This window comes from Coffea arabica, chromosome 7e (genome assembly GCF_036785885.1).
Source record: "Coffea arabica cultivar ET-39 chromosome 7e, Coffea Arabica ET-39 HiFi, whole genome shotgun sequence".
Lineage (NCBI taxonomy): Eukaryota > Viridiplantae > Streptophyta > Magnoliopsida > Gentianales > Rubiaceae > Coffea > Coffea arabica.
Genome location: NC_092323.1, coordinates 4,044,580 through 4,065,751, shown reverse-complemented (window position 1 = coordinate 4,065,751; position 21,172 = coordinate 4,044,580). Strand labels below are relative to the sequence as shown.

The following is a 21,172-nucleotide window of genomic DNA, read 5'->3' as shown; positions in this document are numbered from 1 at the left end:
AATTTTTCGACGGAAACCGGCAATCCAAACAAGGCCTTATATATTTAGCCCTATATTCCATTTATTTTTTCCATTTCCTATATTTGTTGCAACTATTTCATTTACTCTACTAATTTATTTTGTTGTCTTTCTTCAAAAATTCTTTTCCTATTTCACAAATTTTATCCACTTCAGCACCCTACTTATTTTGTTTTTGTTTTTTAGACCTTGCATATTTGGTTGTGATGTAACCTGTCATCATTAATAAAAAAAAATGGATTAGTAGTTTTCAAGCAGTAGAGAAGACGAAAACAAATGTTTGGAATATTTTATATTTTAATTATCTATTATTTTTAAATTTTCTATTTTGTTGGTGATTTTTTAGAGTTGTAGGGATGAATATTTTTATTAATTTAGATAACCATTGTATTGTTTTCTCTGTTAGTTTGAATCTATTTTTTTTTTCTTACAAGTACCGCCGCCGGGGGGGGGGGGGGGGGTTGGATTGCTTTCCAAGAAAGATCATATTTCAAATCAATAGCAAATTGCACTATTTGATTGGACGATCTTTGGGAGAAAATGCGTCATTCATTTATAATACTCAAAAAAAAGGATATGATACGCAGTCGCCAAATCGTCTGCACGAGATCATCACCTCTTAGGTGTCCATTTCTGGAAGACTCGCCTGCCGAAAGAAACAAACAAGGAAAAAAAAAATTAAATTAAAGAACTCAAGTAATCAGCGGAGAAGCAAACCAGCAAGTCATACCCAACCAACCCAAGTTCAGCTATTTGTGTCGGCAATCGGCAAATAAAATTACTAGCGTTATTTGTTTTCATTATATATGGTATGGCTAACGGGTACCTGTTAAAAGGGTATCACGATTTTTTTTTTTTAAGTATAGTTAATTTAGAGAAGTATTTAAATGCAAGAAATAAAATACTTATAATTGTATGTATTTATAGATCGATAAGATTAATTAATCTAATTCAGGTGTGCTAAATAGGTAAACCACTACAATAATCCTTCATTATATTATGGCCGGTGATACTGGAAGAGCAATAATCTTCTCAACAAAGCAAATTTTATTTAAATGGCAATATTACGCTCAATCAATTAACTCTGCATATTCTCCTCTATTCTTACTCTCTTACTTTTGTTCTTCTCTATCACTCTGTCTTTCATTAATTCATCAATTATTTTCCTCATTTAATAACTTGGATCTAACTTTAAAATTTTCTCCTATTCTAATTCTTTTGCTTCAACATGCTCTTATATATTTTCTATTCCTAAATTTTTACTAGGAAGATTTTTTTTTTTATTTTTACAAACACGGCATTTTTTAAACCCAAATAAGCAATTGTTCAAAAATCAAAATAAATTCAAAAAATAGGCTTGCTTTTCCTTCAATATTCATGGAATATACAAGATAATGTAATATAAATTTACTTTCATCTAATTATTAGAGAAAATGAATATTTGATAGTAATCAAGGTTTACATAACAAACATGAATAACACCTACATGACTAGTATGAAAGAGGAAAAGATGATAAAACTTTGAATAATATTAGCTCCTCAAAGGCATGATAATCAAGTAGAATTCAAAAGAAAAAATGCATGTTTCATGTCAATAAAATTTTAAATATACTAAAGAATTAAGTTACAATGACATCATAAAAGAAATAATTTAAAATCAAATTTTGTTGGAATTAAATCAAGTTATATTTTAAAAAAATTAAATAAAAGTTTCATAATTGAATAAAAAAAAATAGCTCCTTGAAGCAAAGAAAAAGTTAGTACTATAAAAAAAGATTAAAGCAAAAACAAAGTTGATCAATTAATGTGTGTGTGTGAGAGAGAGAGAGAGAGAGCAAGAATAATAGGGGGGGAGAGTGACAGACTATAACAAAAAATAAGAAAAAAGAGTAATTAGTGTACAGTTGATCTTGGAAAAATCAATAAACATATATAGAGCCGATTGATTGCAGGTAATCTTGGCATTTGAATAAAATTTGCTCTGGCAAAACGATAATTACTCTAGCGAATATAGCTTGCCTTGCATAATGGTTCCCAAATTTATGATCCATGGCTTGAAATTTTTTCCTTCATCTTTTTTTTTTTTTAGTCCAACGTATACACCATCCCGAAAAGTGAATAATACAAAAAACATTCAAATAATTCTCAATCCAAATACATGCGTTTTATTACACCACATGATTTTTTTTTTCCTAACGATAATAATATTACACCACATGATTGTTTGAGGATTTTTTGTCCAGAAATTTTTTAAGACAATCTAATTTTCAGTGGTCCTCCACGCAGCCCAGGGTGGAGGATAAGCTCCCCAACCGCCAAATCTCAAACTCTGACTACTTGTTTCAAGAAGCGAAAACGGATAGAATTGTCGTTAGCCAAAAGAGATCATAAATCCTTGCGTTCTATAAAGGTTATTATCACTTTATCCCGTTAAACTATATATTACAATTATCAATTTACCTCCTAATAGTATCTTTTAGTCACTTCATCCCATAGATAATTCAACTCAGCATGTTAATAAAAATTTGACAAAAATACCCTTTTATTTTATAGTATTATTACATTGTCATTATCACTTTATTCCTTTAAATTATAGTAATATAATCACTTTACTCTCTAAATATTTTACCCTATTGTTAATTTAAAAAGTATGTTCATAAATGTTTAAATGAATTTACCTTTTTATATATAATTTAAAATAAAAAGTTGGAATAATTATTCATCCTTTTTTTCACTCTAAGATTTAAAAAACATAAAATAAAAGGGTTTTCTCAAATATTTTTCACACTTATTAACAATTGGAAAAGAAAAGGAGACAGAAAATTAGATTTTGCCAAAAAAGAAAATAAGAAAGAATTTAATATTATCATATTACTTTAATGTCCTCGAGATTAGGATTGGAATTGAGTAATAAACAGAAAAGTAAAATAATTTTAAAATAATAAAAATATTGAATTCTTTCTTGTTTGTATTAAAAAAAAAGAATTGAGCTCTCTCTATCTCACTCCCATATTTTTCTATTTTTTCAATATTAATAAGATTGTCAAGAAGAAAGAGATTAATGTTTTTACTTTTTTTCTTGATACTAAATAAGAGAAGAGCCACTCTAAATTTTTTTATTATTTTTATTATACAAAAAAGAGTGTAGCATATTCTAAAGTTTTTTAACTTGTTAAGTTAGTTTAATGGTGGGATGAATTGTCTAAAAAATAACTCTATGGGATAAATTGATAATAAGGTTATAGTTTATGAGAATAAAATGATAATAATTTTAAAGATTAAACATGTCTTATTACTTGAATTAATAAACTACGTTAAGTTTGACCATTAGCTTTGGGATAAAATCACTAAAAAATAAAGTTAAGAGAGTAATTAATAATGACGCCAAACGTTAAGAGGGTAAAGTGATAATAACCCTTCTATAAATTGATAATAAGTCATCATTAATGTTAATGATATAAAATCCACAAGGGCATCGAAGGATAAAAGACCATGTTGCAAGTGCATTCCGGGCTTCAGTTGACCTAAGCTGCGATAAAGGGCCATGGGGGTTCGTACGTTTTATTTGGAGCGACCTTTCTCCACTACTTGCATATATTAGTAATTCCTTTCTTTCGTAACTGGTTGTTTGTGGCTCGTTCACTCCTCACACGCACGTATATGCACAGCAATATGGGGAACCGTCCAATAGCGTAGTTTACATTTTATCTATTCAATCAACTTAATCCATGGCACATGGCATGTTTTGAATAGGCCAGTAGCAGAAGCATTGGAAATACTTGTTGAAGGAGGCTAGTTCAAAGTCTGATGAATTGATGATCTGTTTGTGGATCTCCGGAGAATGTTACAGAAACAATTGGCACATGTTATCATACGAGAGAATTTGTTAAAAACTTCAGATTCAGTAATCATCCAAACTTCAGATTCAGTAATCATCCTTTTCATCGCTGCTGTTAACCATCCAAATTTGATTCTCTCTGCTTGAGAAACATTTTGTTTGGATTGTGAATTATTAGAGATATTTTTACTGTAGCACTTTTTATGATGTGATGTATGTGAGATAAAAAGGTGCGTTGGAAATTGTAATGATGATGTAAGCAAATATATTTTGACAAATAAACCGCAATCCAAACAAATTCTGCTAGAGGGCACTTCTAGGTTTATGTACTTTTGAGATAAAGATTTTGGATTCCACGTTTTCCAACGATGTGTCAAAGACTCTGCATACACGGTTGTTCTCTCTTGCTGCTGGCTTCAAGCAACTCCACTTTTCCCCTTAGTAATTTCCTTGCATGTTCTACACATCAATTGGAGAACTACAATTAACCAATCCTTTCTCCCACATGCAGGTGTTCTGATAAAAATACACAAACTATTAAGTCCTCGCGTCTTTCCCAATGACACACAGGCTGCGTTTGGATTCCCTGTTTTTGGGGGTGTTTTTGAAAAACAATACTGTAGCAGTTTTTAAAAAACACGCATTGTCGTTTGGATTGTTGTTTTTGAAAAACTCTTATTTTTTGAAAAACACATGCGTTTGGATTGAGCTGTTTTTGAAAAACAGCTTCGTTTGGATTAGCTGTTTCTGTGGGAATTTTTTAAAATAAAACTTTACTGTAGCAGAGTTTTTAGAGCATATTTTGGATTGGGTGTTGGAAAATATTTTGAAATATTTAAGAATAGAAAAGTTTTTAGAAAATATTTTGAGATACATGCTTGAAAATTTTTTAAAAAAAATAAAATTAATTTTTTGATTACCTTTTACAAGTTCAACTTTTTAAAAATTTTTATTGTATTTCAAAAACTAGTTTATGTGTAACACCCCCAAAACAGGGGATCTAAGGGTCCAAATGTGTAATTGGCCAATACGTTCGCTATCTTTGCAAAATAATGGCCATTAAATTATGTCCCCTCCTGCAATTTCCTAAAGTAGTTGGCAAAGTTTCAACCAAATTTTGCACTGTAAAAAATGTGCCTAGAACTTAACTCGGTCATGACTTATTCGTACGTCACCATTCACAAACTCCCCTGAACTAAACCGGCAAACTGAATACTTACTGAGGTTGTAGAGCAAAGTATGAGTCCGCAAATATAATACAAAGGTGCAAATCCCTGGACAAGCAATAACACAATTAACTGGAGCCAAATTAAAAGTAATCCCTCATTCACCAGGAACGTGAGTTAAACATTTAAGTACAAATCGGAAGCTGATTTAACACACTTTTGGTCCTAGGCCAAGCACTAGAGTCTAGTTATTAGCATTCACATACATGTGCGCCGCCATTGCCCGCCGACCTTCATTCCAGTTATCTATGCCCTGCTGCGACATATCGATAGGTTGACCCATCTGCACTTGTTCCCCTGCTATGTGTGCATCTGCAAAGGCACCATTTATCGCTTCTTCATTGAAGTACTCATCATTCGGCACATAATCGCGCATAAAATTGTGAAGAGCACAACATGCAAGCACAATATTATTTTGCGTTGCTATCAGGTAGTTCTGCATTGGACCTTTGAGTATTGGAAATCGCTTCTTAAGAACTCCAAATGTACGCTCAATAATATTCCTAACTGATGCATGTCGCCTATTGAACAGCGCTTTAGCTGCTCGCTCATGAGGTGTGCCCCGTGCACCCCTAAACGGAGCCATAAACCCCGGCATATTTCTGTAGGCAGCATCTACTGCATAATATTTTCCTGTTGATTTAATGACATAGGTTTCATGTTATAGCCCCTACTCATTTATTACGGAAACAAATGCTGTAAATAATCTGTCAAATACAAAAGAGACTGTTTCCTACTGCCTTGTATTATAAAAGTAATTCGTTACCAGATATATTCTAAAAAGGCATTTCAATTAAATTACCTTGCGGTGGCATTGGAAATCCTGAGCCCGGATCAAGCAAGGTCTCTTGGAGAATTCTGGCATCATGAGCACTACCCTCCCAGCCGACCCGAACAAAGACAAACCGCATATCATGATCGCAGGCAGCAAGTATATTCTGGGATAAGTCGCCATGCCGATTTCTGAACCTCTCTCTTACCTCTGCTCTGCACCAAGCGGATACATGGGTCCCATCTAAAGCTCCCACACAATCCTATATAAGTGAAATAAGTTTGGCTATAAGTTTCACATGCTCGCAGAAACCTACATGAAAGTGCATGTCCAACTAAAAATGAGATACATACTCGGAACCACGGCATGAGCAAACCATTGTTCAAGATCCGAGGATGCGTGTCATCGACGTTTCTTGGCCTAACGAGATCACGACCTAGCCGAACCAAAGCTCGTAATACACGACGAACGTGTCGATCAATCGTCTCCGTTGAGTGCTGGAACCGCTCGGCTAACACCCGGTGCCGCTCATCATGGCTCAGGCACATTAGGGTTAAAGCAACGGATTCATGTACCCCCACTCTTTGAGAAGGATATACATGCCAGTAACCCCGATTAAGCAATAAATCGCACAACAAAAGGAATTGAGGAACATCCAAGCGCATATTCTGAATAATTCGGTCTTCATGTCCGTTAATAATCTCAAGCACATAATCTCTCCCTGACAGCGCGCTATCTCGTACTCTTCGTCTTCTTGGGACCTGCTGATGTGTATCCTGGAAAAAGAACATGAAACCCAATAATACGACGTACATAAGGATGTTGTCGAGCTCCTCGTCATCTAGCTCGTCATCCAGTTGACCTCCTTGAATGTGCCCATCGTTGTCCATCTTCGCACAGCAACAACTTTGAACTCTGAAATTGGCCAAGTGATTGAAGAACATTAAACCCTATTCTAGTAGTACAAGTGAAATATTATCAATTATTTAATAACCTCAATTGATACAAATTCCATGAAATAATTATAAATAAACAAACATCCAAGCATTATATATGTGTAATAACACGAAAACATTAGGTTGATATCCAATTGTATAATGCAAAAACGGTGTAACTATGAATACTAAAAGAGGAAATAAGCACATAATTCCTCGTATGTTAACTCACAACCTCATTTAAAGGTTGATATCCATGTAAACCAATTCAGTCAATTGGTGAAATCCCCAACAAATTCTACTAAATAAGTTCAACCCATTATTATAAACACTCGCAAATAAATTAATAGCAATATCCTCAATATGAAGAAAAAAATATTGAGGACCCTATGCCTAAAATAACCTGAAATATTCTTAATCATAGATTAAACAAGTGAAATAATTAAACAAGTTCAACCATTTATTACAAAGTGTCAAAAGTGCAATAAGTAAATCTCGTAACAAGTTTATCCAAGTATATAAGTTCACTTAATAATTATAAACACTCACAGGCACATTTGGGGAATGCCAATAATATAATGGAAAAAAAAATGTCAACTATCCTTGTACACAGGTGAAATAATTAAACAAGTTCAACCATTTCATATAAAGACTCACGAGTTGAATAAGTAAATATTGTATAGTGTGTAGCAAACAAGTTCAAATATTATAAGGAGTTTAAATTAGCAGACATTAACCTAGCTATCTGAGAAAATAACTGTGAGTAATTAATACTAGAAAACTCGAAAACCAAAAAATTTATATGGCAACTATGAGTACACAAAATATTAGCCATTGCACTTTTACGGGGCCACAATTGATATTTAGTGAACATCAGCCAATATTGCTATCCCCAGCACAAGTAAATTATGTAAACATTCCCTGAATGGCACAAGGATAAAATGATAACAGGCCCCGGTGTGAATGTGAGAACACAAAAATCCAAAGAATACATATTAAATGATGCCAATAAAATTAATTTAGGAACATGGCTCCCCAATATATACGGCATTGCACTATTTCCTAACAACCAATACTGAGAAGCACTACTGCAACCAATATTGAGAAGCACACTCAAATTATTTAACACACGATGGTCCCTGAACATGCAGATGGTATTCAGAAATAACCTGAACCAGCTCCAAATGTTAAAAAATATACAAACAAAGATGACCATCGGCATAATGGAAAAAATGTAGCGGCAACTCCTGTCACACAAAATGAAAATCCTTGCACCATTCCCAACAAATAATATATAGTAAACAATTCAACCAACATTTATAAACGCAACCAAATAAATTATCCGAAATTTTTGTAACCTCAACTTTATCTCAGAAGAAAAAAAAAAAAAACTGAATTGGGTCCACGGTACAGTAAAGAAATGAATAACACAGGCCAATGTCAACTCCAAGTACATAAATCCAAACGAATAGATCAAATCCATTTAAGCCATGGGAAAAACTAAGACGAAGGCTGCTGCAATAGTTTCGGGCTGGATTGAACGAGATGCTAAGGGGGGGGGAGGAAGCCTCGATGTCTGACAAAGGCAAGGCGGTCCTCGTCGTCCGCGCATAAGAACCAAATGAGACGCTCATGCCGATTCCTTAGCAGATCAGCCATCTGGAAGCGCACACTTCGGTCCAAATTCAGACTGCTCAAAGTGGCCAAAGCAGCCACCAGCTCCTCGTCTTCATCAACTGGAGCCTTTTGGCTCTTAGCAGGAGAAGAGACCGAACCGGAGATCCCAGAGCTCCCTTTACCGCTCAATCGTGTCTCGATGCTGTCTAAAACCCGAACGTATTTCTGGAATTGGGGGGAGGACGGTTGGAAGAATGACTCAGTTGACATGTCCCCCGATTTGCGCTTTCCTTTGCCCTTCTTAACCTTCTCTTTCCCTTTCCGAGTCACAGGAACGGCATCTCCTCCATCTGATGAATCGACATCCACAACCCCCTTGCCCCTACCTCTGTTCGCAGCGTGTTCCATTTCCAATTCATCGCCCGAATTCAGGGGCGATACTCCAAAGCCGGCGCTAAAATCCCCAGTAGCCCCCTGATTCATGAAGACTTCTTCAAGCAAATGGAAGACCAGACAACACCGGTTCCTAAATCTATTGTATCCCTGGTTGACCTACAAAAGAAGAAAACAGGTTTTAAAAATAAGCAAAAGCCCAATTAACAATTTAACACAACAGCTGTTAGGAACAAACAACTTTTACAAATAAACAATACAAATTCCACAGCTGAACAATACATACAACTAATAATGGTAAAAAAACCTACCAAAATTCTATAAACCAAGCTTATAAAACAAAATATATAACGATAACAGCGTATAAGCTAAAGGATAGGACTAAGTATTATACCTGAAGTAGATGACTCCATCGCTCATCATCCATCATGAAGGTGAAGTTGGTTGAGTCCCAGCCCATACCAGTGCCACGCTTCTTGAACGAAATGTAAAGCCTAGTTAAGTTCTGAAGCGCATAGTACTTCGACCGAATAGTATCGCGGGGGAATGAAACCCCGAAAGTCTCAGCGAGCATCCTAGTAATCTGAGGGACAACGTGGCTCCCGATGGTCTGTGATGATATTTCCCCATTCCTATGCATGTTCAGAAGCTGTTCAGCAATGGCAGTTTCCATCTTCGGCGTGAAATTGATACGTTCCTTAGGAGCTTTTGGTTTGGGCATCTTTGTTTTCTTTAGGAAAGTCAAAACCAGAAAACAGGCTTAGGGTCGCCGTAAACGGGAAATTAGATACAATCTAAGCCAATATTGGGACAGCATCTACAGAAATTTTTCACCTAGTCAGTTATAACTCACCTTGAAGTAGTTTGTTATACAAAGACGCAAATCGTTTTCTCCCGTACCCGAATATAAAGAACAACGGTTAGCACCCCTAGTCGTTTGCAAAGCTGTAAATAAGGATGTTAAAAGCCGAGCACTACAGCTGTTTCTGATCAGAATTTTTAATAATTAATTGTCACAATAGTTGGGCCTTACCCTTCGAAGCACTCCGAGTCACAGGGGGCATCACAATCCTAAAAATATGTACAAGGTACCACTAAAATGCTATTAGCAGGCCAAACGCATAAACTGTATATGAACTATCATCCAATTTTATGTGTGAAGCTAAAATAACAGTTCAACCCATTTAGCGAAGTTCATATCAGATTATAATATGCAACGAATCATATACATAGGACCAAAACAGCATCACACTTAAAGCAGAAAAATATACCCCTCTCTACAGGTTGTCATTCATTGAAAAACGCAACAGCAGCTTCAATGCATAAATTATAAACAATCACGGTAGGACAAATTAAAATATACCACGTGCCAACTAATAAAATTGCAGGTACCAGAATGGCATTGCCTCAAGTCCGATCACAAGAACATCCAATAAGATCAAACCCAACAGCAACGACCAAATAAATGCATGCCAGTCACATGACGCTAGGGACGAATATTTCAGTAATCGAATTGCAATAGTCCAAGGAAAATAGCACTGGTGCTTAATAAGTACAACCAATTAATCAAATTCCTTATCCGAAATGTAAATGTAGATACAACACCCCACCTACAGATTCATGTGGCAGAAAAACTGATCAATTTCAGCCGACAACAACAGCAATCGATCAAACATCTAATCCACTTCATAGTATCAATATTCTTCCCATTAACAGGGTACACGTATACCATGAGCTTATTAAAAAAAACTCTCCTATGCATGCCGAACAATTTAAAGCAGCCAAGCACGTTTATCAGCTAATATGGTGCCACTGTGTACCATTTCCCTCTTGCTAACAATTAATTTAGCATACTCTGGACACATGCGGGAATTATCACGAAGGCAAGATAACGGTGAAGCTCCAATTGTGAGTTGCTAAGATGAGATGGCGAACCAAAACAAGCCAATAATGAAAAATGGAATGCCGCACAATATAAAGAAGTTAAGTGAAGAAGCATGAATGTCAGTCCAAACAAGGCAAATCCACATTTTCTTAATTGATCCTCTGTCTCTACCATATACTATCGCCCGCTGATTTTTCAGAGAATAGGATTAAACAGCAACCACATTCATTAATTACTGTAGCCCTAATTCGTACGAATTAAGGCCCCAATTAGCTCAACAGTACAAACTCACCTCGACGAAGCAACAGATGAGCAACGGCGGTGAGACTCCTTGGCCGCGACTTGGAAATAAGGGAAGAAAGCTCTCCAGCAAGCAGCTTCGAATGATTTTCTGGGCAATTCCACTACCTCCCCTGTCCGAGGTGCAGCGGAGGTTCAGCTTCCTTCTCCCGATGTTATGCTGCAGATAAGTTGCAAATTGTGGAGGGACCAGCTAACTGTTCACTTGCGGCGACGATGACAGCAGCATTACAAGCAGATCAGCTGGGGTAGAACCGGTGATTTGAACATTCAAGTGTCTGCTCTACTGTTGATGCTGCTTAGAAGAGGAAAGTGAAGAGGAGCCTCGTAGTTGCTCGATACAGTTTAACTCAGAAAATAACGAGGAGGAACGAAAGGACAATACACCTCAAAACTTGTTTTGTCATTTTGGCTCCTAAACGGCGCCGTGTACCAGGACCGGGACTGTAGCATTTAAAAAAAAGTTGGTTGACTGAAATTGTATTTTGACTACAGCCACAGTTTTTGCCAAAAACAATCGAACCAAACACAGCCACAATTTTTCCGGACTGAGAAAAAATTAGTCAATGGCTTGTCTAGCACCCATTTTTGCGGTAAACTTTGGTGTCAAGTAGACAACGTACATCTCTTTCAATCTTTCTAAATAAGCCAGCCCTGAAAAGACCAACTTAACGACTATAACTGTCCCAAAATCTCTCTCATTTAAATCAAATAAGGAACCAGTTTGTCAGGGTATCTGGCTTGCCTTGTAAAATGCCAAACATCTTGGAAATAATTTCGCACAAGCTCACCAGGGAAATGGTCCTTATTAGACTGCTTAAGGTGGATTAATTTCATTCATCAGCAAAGCACAACAGCATGACTAGCTAGTATATAGTAATACCTTTGCGTACGCCTCGAAGAAAAACGATGTAATCTCTCATAGAACAACAAATGCTTCATCATCTAATGTTATATTCATTCAATGTGCCAAGAATTTGAAATCAACAGTTGGCACATCAAACATTGAAGATGTGGCAGCCTTGCAACTTTTTTAAGCCAAGCATCTAACAGCAAATGACACTACACAGGTTTCCTTACCTCAATTACACTGTGAGCTGGCGATTTGAGTAACCCTACTTCATTCATCCTATGTCTCACATTCTCTGCATCTTTCCACCTTCCAAGAGCAGCATAAATATTCCCCATCAGTACATAGTTTCCCGTGTTCTCTGGTTCCAATGCAAACAGCCATTTAGCAGCCTCCTCTCCCAGTTCAACATTTTCATGTATCGCACAGGCACCAAGCAAAGCACCCCACACAGTAGGACTCGGTTGGAAAGGCATACTTTTAATCAATTCATGAGCTTCTTCAAGTCGACCCGCACGACCAAGAAGATCAACCATGCAGGTGTAGTGATTGGTACGAAGACACAAAGGGAAACTTCCATAAATGAAATTAAATAAACTCAAACCATCATCCACCATACCTGCATGGCTACATGCATGCAAAACAGAAGTAAAAGTGACTTCATTAGGTCTAATCCCAGACTGCACCATATCATAAAAGAGAGAAAGAGCAATTTCACCATGCCCATGAGTGCCGTAACCTGCTATAAGTGCACTCCAGAGAACAATGTCTCTTTTCTTCAAGGGGACCCCACTAAAGACCCTGTGACCAGATTTCAAATTCCCACACTTGCAATAAATGTCAACCAAGCCAGTTGCAATTTCAGTTCTCAAGATAAAGCCTGATCTTATGAGGTAACTGTGTAAACTCATTGCTTGCTGCATATCTGCTTGAACTGCAAATGCTGGAAGGAGGCTCTTGAAGGTTGCGTCATTGGGTTTCACTCCTTCCAGAAGCATTTCTCTGAAAAGCTCTATTGCTTCTTCCCCAAGCATATTATAAATGCACCCTGAAAGAATCGCATTCCAAGGTACAGTTCTTGTTTTAGAAGTCTTAAAGAACACCTTGAAGCTAAGTCTCATACATTTGCATTTTGCATACAGGTCAATAAGTGCAGTTTCAACGTTTACATCAGATTCAATTCTCTGCCTTAATGCCCAACCGTGCAAACATTTACCTAACTTCAAGTTAGGCAAATTGGCACAAGATGCAAGAAGAGAAGCCAGAGTAACTGCATTAGGTTTTACACCTTCGAACTGCATAAGTTGACACAATCCTAAAGCACTTCTAACATCACCATTCAAGGAGTACCCATGAATCATAGTTGTCCAAGTCACCACATCTTTCTCAATAATCTTATCAAACACACTTCGTGCCTCGTCCATTTTACCACACTTAACATACATATCCACCAGGGCATTCCTCACCGACACCTTCTTCCCTAAACCCTTCTTTTCCACCAGCAAATGCACCTCTCTCCCCAATTCCAAATCCTTCAAAAACCCACAAGCAGGCAAAACAGAAACAACTGTTGCAGCATCAGCTTCCACCCCACTGTCCACCATTTTCCGAAACAACATCAAAGCTTCTTTGGCACTGTCATTTCGAAAATAACCACTGGTCATAGTGTTCCACGAGACAATAGTAGGCTCTCCCATAGTATCAAAAACCCGCTTCGCCCCCTCTCTATCTCCAACATTCATGTACATTGCCAACAGACAATTCGCAGTAAATGTATCCGAACCATAGCCACTTACAAGAGCTAAACCATGAACAGCAGTACCCAATTGAGGCAGTAAAGAATCACCACAGGCCCTAATGACAAAAGGAAAGGTATAATTATCAGGTTTGTAACGACCCGATTCAAGCATCTCAGCGAAGAGTTTTAGAGCCTTATGCGAAGACCCATCTTCAGCACACATTCTTATCATGGTCTTATACGAGAAGAATGTCCTATCAGGCGATTTATCGAACAGGTAACGGGCAACTACAATTTGGCCACCGACCGCATACGCTGATGCAAGAAGCGAGAGCAGATGTGTGGACTTGGGGGATAAAAGGAGGCCAGAGGTGATGGTATAAGCGTGGAGTTGTTTGGTGGTTCGTATACATTTGGCATTGGCGGAGTTGTATAACAGAGTCTGCCATCGTGTTACACTGATTGCTTTGGGGCCGGGAGCAGCGGATGAAAGTAAGGACGTCAAGGTTGTGGACAGAGGCTGGAATTGGCCACATTCATGAATCATTGACTAGAAAGACTCCCCACCTGCCCAGGCTCGATACATTCACCCCAGCTGCTTCGGCTTAGGTTCTAGTTTTACTTGCTTCCGTAGTTTGAGCCTAAAGCTCCCGTATATGATCCAACACCGATCCTCAATTACCTAAAACGCTGTCATTCACGGGGACTCCGAAAAAAGTTTCGAACTGGAGTTGTGGAGGATTCTGACTGGAGCTGCCAATCGGGTTCGGGTATCCAAATATTATTATGTAGGGATAATTGCAGAAACCTCCCCTGAGAATTTTTAACATTTGCACTGACCTCCCTTTTAGGTTTAGAAATTGCATTCACCTCCCCTAAACAGTAACAATTCGTTGCAGAAACCTCCCTGACAGCTTGATGTCCCATTAAAATTTTTTTTGTAGAAGTGAGATAAGAAATTTCTTCCAATTTTGCCCTCATCTTGCTTGACAATTATTATTTACTTGACAATTGCTTAACTAATTATCTAATTAGTTAATAGTTAAACTAACTAACTATTAACTAATTATATAATTAACTATTAACTAATTAATTAATTATCTAATTAATTAATTAACTAATTAACTAATTATCTAATTTACTAATTAACTAATTATCTAATTAACTAATTAATAAAGCTGTTGTCTGTCTGAAACTAACAAACTATTTGCATGTTAAACTAATTAACTAATTAACTGCTTAACTAATTAACTAATTAACTAACTAACTAATTAACAAACTATTTGCATGTTAAACTATATGCAGTACGCATTACCTATTTAAAGTATCGGCTCTTTATGGGTATTTTACTTTCAAACATTTATTTTATGATAAAAACATCAATGTTTGTAAGTAAAATTCAAAAAGTGTTACTTTTTGAATAAAAATATTTATTTTATGGCCCTATGCCCCTCCCTTTTTGTAAGAATATTACTGTAATACTTTTTGAATTTTACTTACAAACATTGATATTTTTATCATAAATTAAATGTTTGAAAGTAAAATACTCTTAAAGAGCCGATACTTTAAATAGGTAATGCGTACTGCATATAGTTTAACATGCAAATAGTTTGTTAATTAGTTAGTTAGTTAATTGGTTAATTAGTTAATTAGTTTAACATGTAAATAGTTTGTTAGTTTCGGATAGACAACAGTTTTAGTTAATTAAATAATTAGATAATTAGTTAATTAGATAAACAAAAATTAGTTAATTAGTTAATTAATTAATTAGATAATTAGTTAGTTAATTAGTTAATTAGTTTAACATGCAAATAGTTTGTTAGTTTCGAACAAACAACAGCTTTAGTTAATTAGTTAATTAGTTAATTAATTAATTAGATAATTAGTTAATTAGTTAATAGTTAATTAGATAATTAGTTAATAGTTAATTAGTTTAACTATGCAGAAATAGTTTGATTAGTTAATAACTATTAACAATTAGATAATTAGTTAATTAGTTAATAGTTAATTAGATAATTAGTTATTAGTTTAACTATGAAGAAATAGTTTGATTAGTTAATTAGATAATTAGATAATTCGTTAATTAGTTAATAGTTAATTAGATAATTAGTTATTAGTTTAACTATGAAGAAATAGTTTGATTAGTTAATTAGATAATTAGTTAATAGTTAAATAGTTTAACTATGCAGAAATAGTTTGATTAGTTAACAACTATTAACAATTAGATAATTCTTTAATTAGTTAATAGTTAATTACATAATTAGTTATTAGTTTAACTATGAAGAAATAGTTTGATTAGTTAATTAGATAATTAGTTAATTAATTTAACTATGAAGAAATAGTTTGATTAGTTTAATTTGTTTAACAAATTAAACGTTGGTTTTGATGAAAGTATTCAAACCTTTCATCTGGTTAATGCAATAGGGGTACTCTAGTTAATTAGTCAAATCCAATAGGGGTACTCTAGTAATTTCACACACTTTTATCTTTTAAATTAGCTCCAACTTTTTCTAGGGGAGGTTAATGCAATTTCAAAATTGATAGGGGAGGTCAGTGCAAATATTTGAAATCTTAGGGGAGGGAGGTTTTGCAATTATCCCTATTATGTAAAAAGGGTAAACGTCCTAAATTGGTGATGGTCCGCGAGAAGCGCAGATTCACCGGTTCGGCGTTCCATATCATTTTTTGTGATGTGATTTATGTGAGATAAAAAGGTGATTGAGATTTGTGAGACAATTTATTTATGTTTTTAATTATCTCTATCCAAACACACTCAATGTTTTAAAACTCGGACAGTTAATTGAACCGGTGAGGTGTTCGGGTCGAGGTTCAATCGGTCAGATCGGTTCAACCCTAGTTCAATAAATTTTAAAAAAAATAATTTATATAAATGTATATGCACAAAATAAGACATGTATTGGACTAATTTAAGACTTTATACGATGAAAAATTTAATATTTTCAAAGAAGTTGAATTTTCACAAATAAAAAATTTAAATTATAAATTGAAACAAATAAATTTCATCTCAATCTTAATTGAATTTACCAAAAAAATAATGTTAAATCCAACTCAAAAATACCAAAATATTTTGAAATTATACAAAATTTACGTCTATGAGAATTAGACATTATGAGTTTAAATTTTGATTTAAGTTTTTGATATTTAGATATTGCAATTTTTTTTTTAAAAAAGAAATTTTGGAGGAAGTCAAGAAATTACAAAATAAAAACACAAACTTGATAAGAGGCAAAAATGAGAAGAAAGTGAGTGAATGTGGCATTTAATAATTAGTTTTTAGGATTAAGGAAAACATATTCTTTTTTTAATTTTTTTTTCAATTTAATAGACAAAAACAAAAAAAACCCGTCGGTTCAACAGTTCAATCCTGTTCGCACGGTTTGAACGGTTCAATCCGATTTTTAAGTATAATCAATCCAAAATATGAATCGAACCGGAGCCAAGGCCGATTCACGTACGACCAATCGAATCGGCTGGCCCGGTCCGCTTTTTTAAAACACAGCTTAAAAGTCAAAAGCTGGGGTGAACAAAAAGTTTCCTCCTTAACGTTCTTTTGTTTGGTGCATGACAAGGGGTAGGGTAATAGGAGAGGGATTCAATCATTCAATTTAAATTCGTTTGGATTAACTGTTTTTTAAAGTGTTTTCGAAATATTTTACTGTAACAATATATATGAAAATTTTTTAATATAGATGTTTTTAGTGGTATTTTTGAAAGTATTTTTAGAATATTTTTAAATTTTAAAAATTGTTAGGATAATTTTTAAAAATTAACACTTCACCCACCACCATTACCCATCACCACCACCATCCCCTCTGTTCCTCCTCCCCTCTTCCCCCGGTCCCTCTTCCTCCTCCTCCCTCTCTCCCTTCTCATCCTTTCCTACCCCTCCACTTTCTCAATACACCCCACCCTTCCCCTTCATTTTCCTTCCCGATTTGGTCTCGTCGAGACTAGATCGCGGTCGAGAAGGAAGAGTGAGGGAGATGAAGAGGTGAAAAGAGAGGAAGGAGGAAGATAGTGGGTGGGGGTGATGGTGGTAGTGATAGATGGAAGAAGAATACAGTGTAAATTTTATTTTTTAATTTTTTTTATATATTTGGAGTTATTTTTTATTTATTGTATGGATATAATATTTTTGGACTTCTTTTTATTTGTGTATTACTATAGCATTGTATATGAAAAATTTGTTTTTCAAAAAATAGATAATCCAAACAGAGATGACCCCTTTTAGTTTTTCAACAAAAAAAAAAATCTCAACCCTTTTAGTGAACCTCGTTCCTTCTAGCTTGGCAGACCCTCACGTTCCCAAATGGACCTTTTTTTTTGCGGTAAATCCAAATGGATTTATTTTCTTTGCCATATCATATGTTGCTATAAAAATACTGCTGAAAGACGTCATCGGTGGATTTAACCCTGGGGCAGGAAATCTTCTTTAATCTTCGGTTTGGTTTGGTTTGGTTTATTTGTGATTTCATCAGCTCCATTTGGTTTGTCAGCGGGCGCTTGAGATTGGTACCGTTTTCAATGATGGGCGTTCATTTCAACAGCGTATTAGCGTTTGTATCTCTATTCCTCGTCCAGCATAGAGAGAAGCGGCATCAATTGGAGAACCCAGATGACATTCTACAGTTATTAATGAAACATCTTTGGACAGGTCAAGAAAAGCTGCCGTTGATGAATTCAAGCAGTAGCATTTTAAACAGCTTGGGGAGCCACTAGTCTAGATCAAAAGTCAATACAATCAAACAATGAAGTCAAGAATACACTCTTCTCAATCACACTAACGAAACAGAAAAGTTGTTACAAGACGAACATCTAGAAGACCCCCATCAACCATTTGCTCAGGTGATCTTCGAGTCAATGTAGACTTAATTATCAAGATACACCAATCTTGGGACCAAAAGTCTTGACACCTAACCACCAAGCAACCACAAAACAAAACTGATTTAGGAGCAAGCAAGCTAATGTCATGCACTAGCATTCCTACCCCACTATTTTTACACCCTTCCTTCTGTCCATGATATCAGCTTTTGTTTCCATCTTCATAGGCAAAGGTGCAGAGAATGTGAAACCTCCATCTTCATTCCTCAATTCATATCCTGGACCTTCCACACCATCGCTGCCTTTGGAGGACTCCCCATCCTGCGATTCATCTTCCTCTTCGGCCAGAGTATCCTTGAACGAAATCTCCCCAACTTCCTCAGCCTTCCTTCGAATGTCGTCCTTCAATTCACCCTCAGCACCAACTGAATAACTTTCATCACCACTACTATCACAGTCCCCAACTGAAACTGGTTCAAACCCTTTTCTGTGAATCCTGTACACCTTACCGTTCTCCACAAAGCTCACGCTCTTCTTCACTTTAGCTCCTAATCCATCACTTGGGTGGCCTGAACGGGCAGCTCTATTCCGTGAAATGCCAGGGATTTCAAGATCCTCCTCATCTACCGCGATATCCCCAATAGGAACTTTAGTAGACAATGCATCAATCCGGTCAACTAAATCCTCCAATCTCTTATTCTTCGCCAAATTACGACAAGCAAAGGTGCCACTTTTATGCTCATTATACAAAACCCCACATTTCCTAGGGGCATTCTTTGTAACCATTTTAGCTGATATCTCAGACTTTTTCACGGTAACCCCATCAATTAAATCCAAGAAGCCAGTTAATTCTCGGCTAATTGATTTTTTACCATCTCTAATCATTGGATCGCCACCCTGCAAAATAAATCCCAATATAAGAAGCATGCTGTTTATGAATGATTTGTTGGTATGTCCAACAAAAATAGAGTCTTTACCTGAACGGAATCGAGTTTGAACAGCAATCCTAAGGCTTTGCGGAACAGAAGTTGAGGATCTAAGTGAGGATTCTTTGAGACGGAAGATTTGAGAGTGTTGAAAGTTGACTTGATGGAAGCAAGGTCCTTGAGCTGCCGGAGGGTTCTCGATCTGCGAACCAGAAAGGCTCTGAAGTGGGTTTGAATGATACGGGCGGCGGAGTCACGCAGGGAGTGAGAATGTGAAGAAGAGTGGTGGCGGAGGGAGGACTCAAGGGCGGCTATGCGGCGGAGAAGAGAGCAAACAATGGGGTGGGTGTGGGTTAATTCTCTCTGCTGGTCGTGATGAAAGTAGCGTTCTATTTCCGGGTCAGTCGGAGGAGGGCGGTAATGCAGTCCTTGATGGTGGTGATGGTGACCGCTTTGGGTGGTACATGGTGGATTTGGATTTGAGCCGTCTCCGTAAGGAGAGTAGTAGGTTTGAGGAGGGTGGTGGAGATGGTGAAGGGGATGAGGATCAGAAACTGGATGGAGGTGAGATGAGGTGTAGTTGGGGGAGCAATAGTAGCAGAAACACACGGTGGAGGTGGTGGTAGGGTGGCAGTGGTGGAGCTGCTGGTGGTGGTGAGCAGCCATCGTGGAAGGAATCTTTTCGTGATGGTAATCACTTCACTGCTACTGTGGGCTAAGAAAACCCGGGTTTCAGTCTAACTGACAAGGGTTTTGGACTTATGGGCTTTGGTCCGTTGGGGGAAAAAAAAAACACAACTGTGTGCTAAGCTTACGTGGATATCTCGGTTCGTGGAACGCACCTCACGTGATTCCTGATGAGTCCGCATAATGATAAGGGGTAATTTCAGAAAGCTCCTCAAAAGTTTCTTATAGTATCACTTGGTACCTTTAAACTTTTAAAAAATTACTTGCCTCCTCCACTTTAAATTTTTTGTAACACATACAATCCATTTCAAAATATATTTTTAAAAACTCATTTTGGGAGAGGGAATATAATATCATTCTAAAATTTTATTTTTTATGTCTTACTTTTTAGCACAAAAACATGAATATATCAATAATACATTGAAAACATGAATATATCAATAATACATTGAAAACATGAATATATCAATAATACATTGAAAACAAAAACAAAAGGCATAAAATTTTAATTCTAATGGGATAAAATGTAGTGTGTGTTTAAAAATACGAAGAGTTCATATTTGAAAGTTTATTTTGAAATTTTTTTCAATTTGAAAAATATTATTTTTTATTATGAATTATTTTGAGTTAATCAAACAAGTTTTATAAATCGCTTATATATTTTAATGTTTTTGGCCAAATTGATGGCTTGAAAACTTAAAAAGAAATACAAAAATGTTGGGAATTATACATAAACTTGTTTGTGCTATTCTCAAACGGGTGCAAAAAAGGTTATTTTCATTATTTAAAACATTTCAAGTTATTTTCATGAGTATTGTAACTTATTTATAATTTTAAATAATTTATCTTATATACACTGATAGTATACATACTATCAGAATTGGATATGTCGCATATGCGAAATTTAGATCATGTATCGTATATCTAATAGTGAAAGTATATACACTGTCAATATATAAAAAATTAATCTAATTTTAAATACATTAATATCTCTTGTATAAACTGATAACACAAAAAACGATTGAAAGGTCTTTTACCACCATCATTAACTCTTAAATTTTAAATAAAGGACTATATTGACCGACTTTAAAAAAAAATCAAGAGATAAAATTGGTGTTATATGACAACTAAGATACTACAAAAAA

At 35.8% G+C, this 21,172-nt stretch overlaps 4 protein-coding genes across 6 annotated transcripts; all 4 read right to left on the bottom strand.

The window, feature by feature from the left end:
- Nucleotides 1-5,266: 5,266 nt before the first annotated feature.
- Nucleotides 5,267-6,744, bottom strand: LOC113698879 (protein ALP1-like). Its single transcript, XM_027218839.1, has 3 exons — nucleotides 6,208-6,744; nucleotides 5,885-6,116; nucleotides 5,267-5,715 (listed from the first exon to the last, which is right to left on the bottom strand). Exons 1-3 carry the CDS (start codon nucleotides 6,742-6,744, stop codon nucleotides 5,267-5,269), a joined length of 1,218 nt encoding a protein of 405 aa, XP_027074640.1.
- Nucleotides 6,745-8,082: 1,338 nt separating this feature from the next.
- LOC113699202 (uncharacterized) lies at nucleotides 8,083-11,109 on the bottom strand. 2 transcript variants are annotated; one of them, XM_072059145.1, is made up of 5 exons: nucleotides 10,977-11,109; nucleotides 9,833-9,870; nucleotides 9,653-9,744; nucleotides 9,194-9,529; nucleotides 8,083-8,958 (listed from the first exon to the last, which is right to left on the bottom strand). In XM_072059145.1, exons 2-5 carry the CDS (start codon nucleotides 9,861-9,863, stop codon nucleotides 8,338-8,340), a joined length of 1,080 nt encoding a protein of 359 aa, XP_071915246.1. In that variant the 5' UTR covers nucleotides 9,864-9,870; nucleotides 10,977-11,109; the 3' UTR covers nucleotides 8,083-8,337. The 2 variants fall into 2 exon arrangements, with proteins under 2 accessions (XP_071915246.1, XP_071915247.1); XM_072059146.1 differs by lacking the exons at nucleotides 9,653-9,744; nucleotides 9,833-9,870 and having other exon boundaries at nucleotides 10,977-11,106.
- LOC140003671 (pentatricopeptide repeat-containing protein At5g39350-like) lies at nucleotides 9,653-14,310 on the bottom strand. 2 transcript variants are annotated; one of them, XR_011818315.1, is made up of 2 exons: nucleotides 11,868-14,310; nucleotides 9,653-11,279 (listed from the first exon to the last, which is right to left on the bottom strand). XR_011818315.1 is itself a non-coding variant. In XM_072059144.1 (2 exons), the coding sequence occupies exons 1-2, from the start codon at nucleotides 14,117-14,119 to the stop codon at nucleotides 11,268-11,270; spliced, it is 2,067 nt and encodes a 688-aa protein (XP_071915245.1). In that variant the 5' UTR covers nucleotides 14,120-14,310; the 3' UTR covers nucleotides 9,653-11,267. The 2 variants fall into 2 exon arrangements, 1 of the variants encoding a protein (XP_071915245.1); XM_072059144.1 differs by having other exon boundaries at nucleotides 12,065-14,310.
- A 3,936-nt stretch (nucleotides 14,311-18,246) lies between these two features.
- On the bottom strand, nucleotides 18,247-20,104 carry LOC113699384 (BAG family molecular chaperone regulator 8, chloroplastic). The gene is made up of 2 exons (XM_027219725.2): nucleotides 19,392-20,104; nucleotides 18,247-19,311 (listed from the first exon to the last, which is right to left on the bottom strand). Exons 1-2 carry the CDS (start codon nucleotides 20,004-20,006, stop codon nucleotides 18,577-18,579), a joined length of 1,350 nt encoding a protein of 449 aa, XP_027075526.1. The 5' UTR covers nucleotides 20,007-20,104; the 3' UTR covers nucleotides 18,247-18,576.
- Between the last annotated feature and the right edge of the window lie 1,068 nt (nucleotides 20,105-21,172).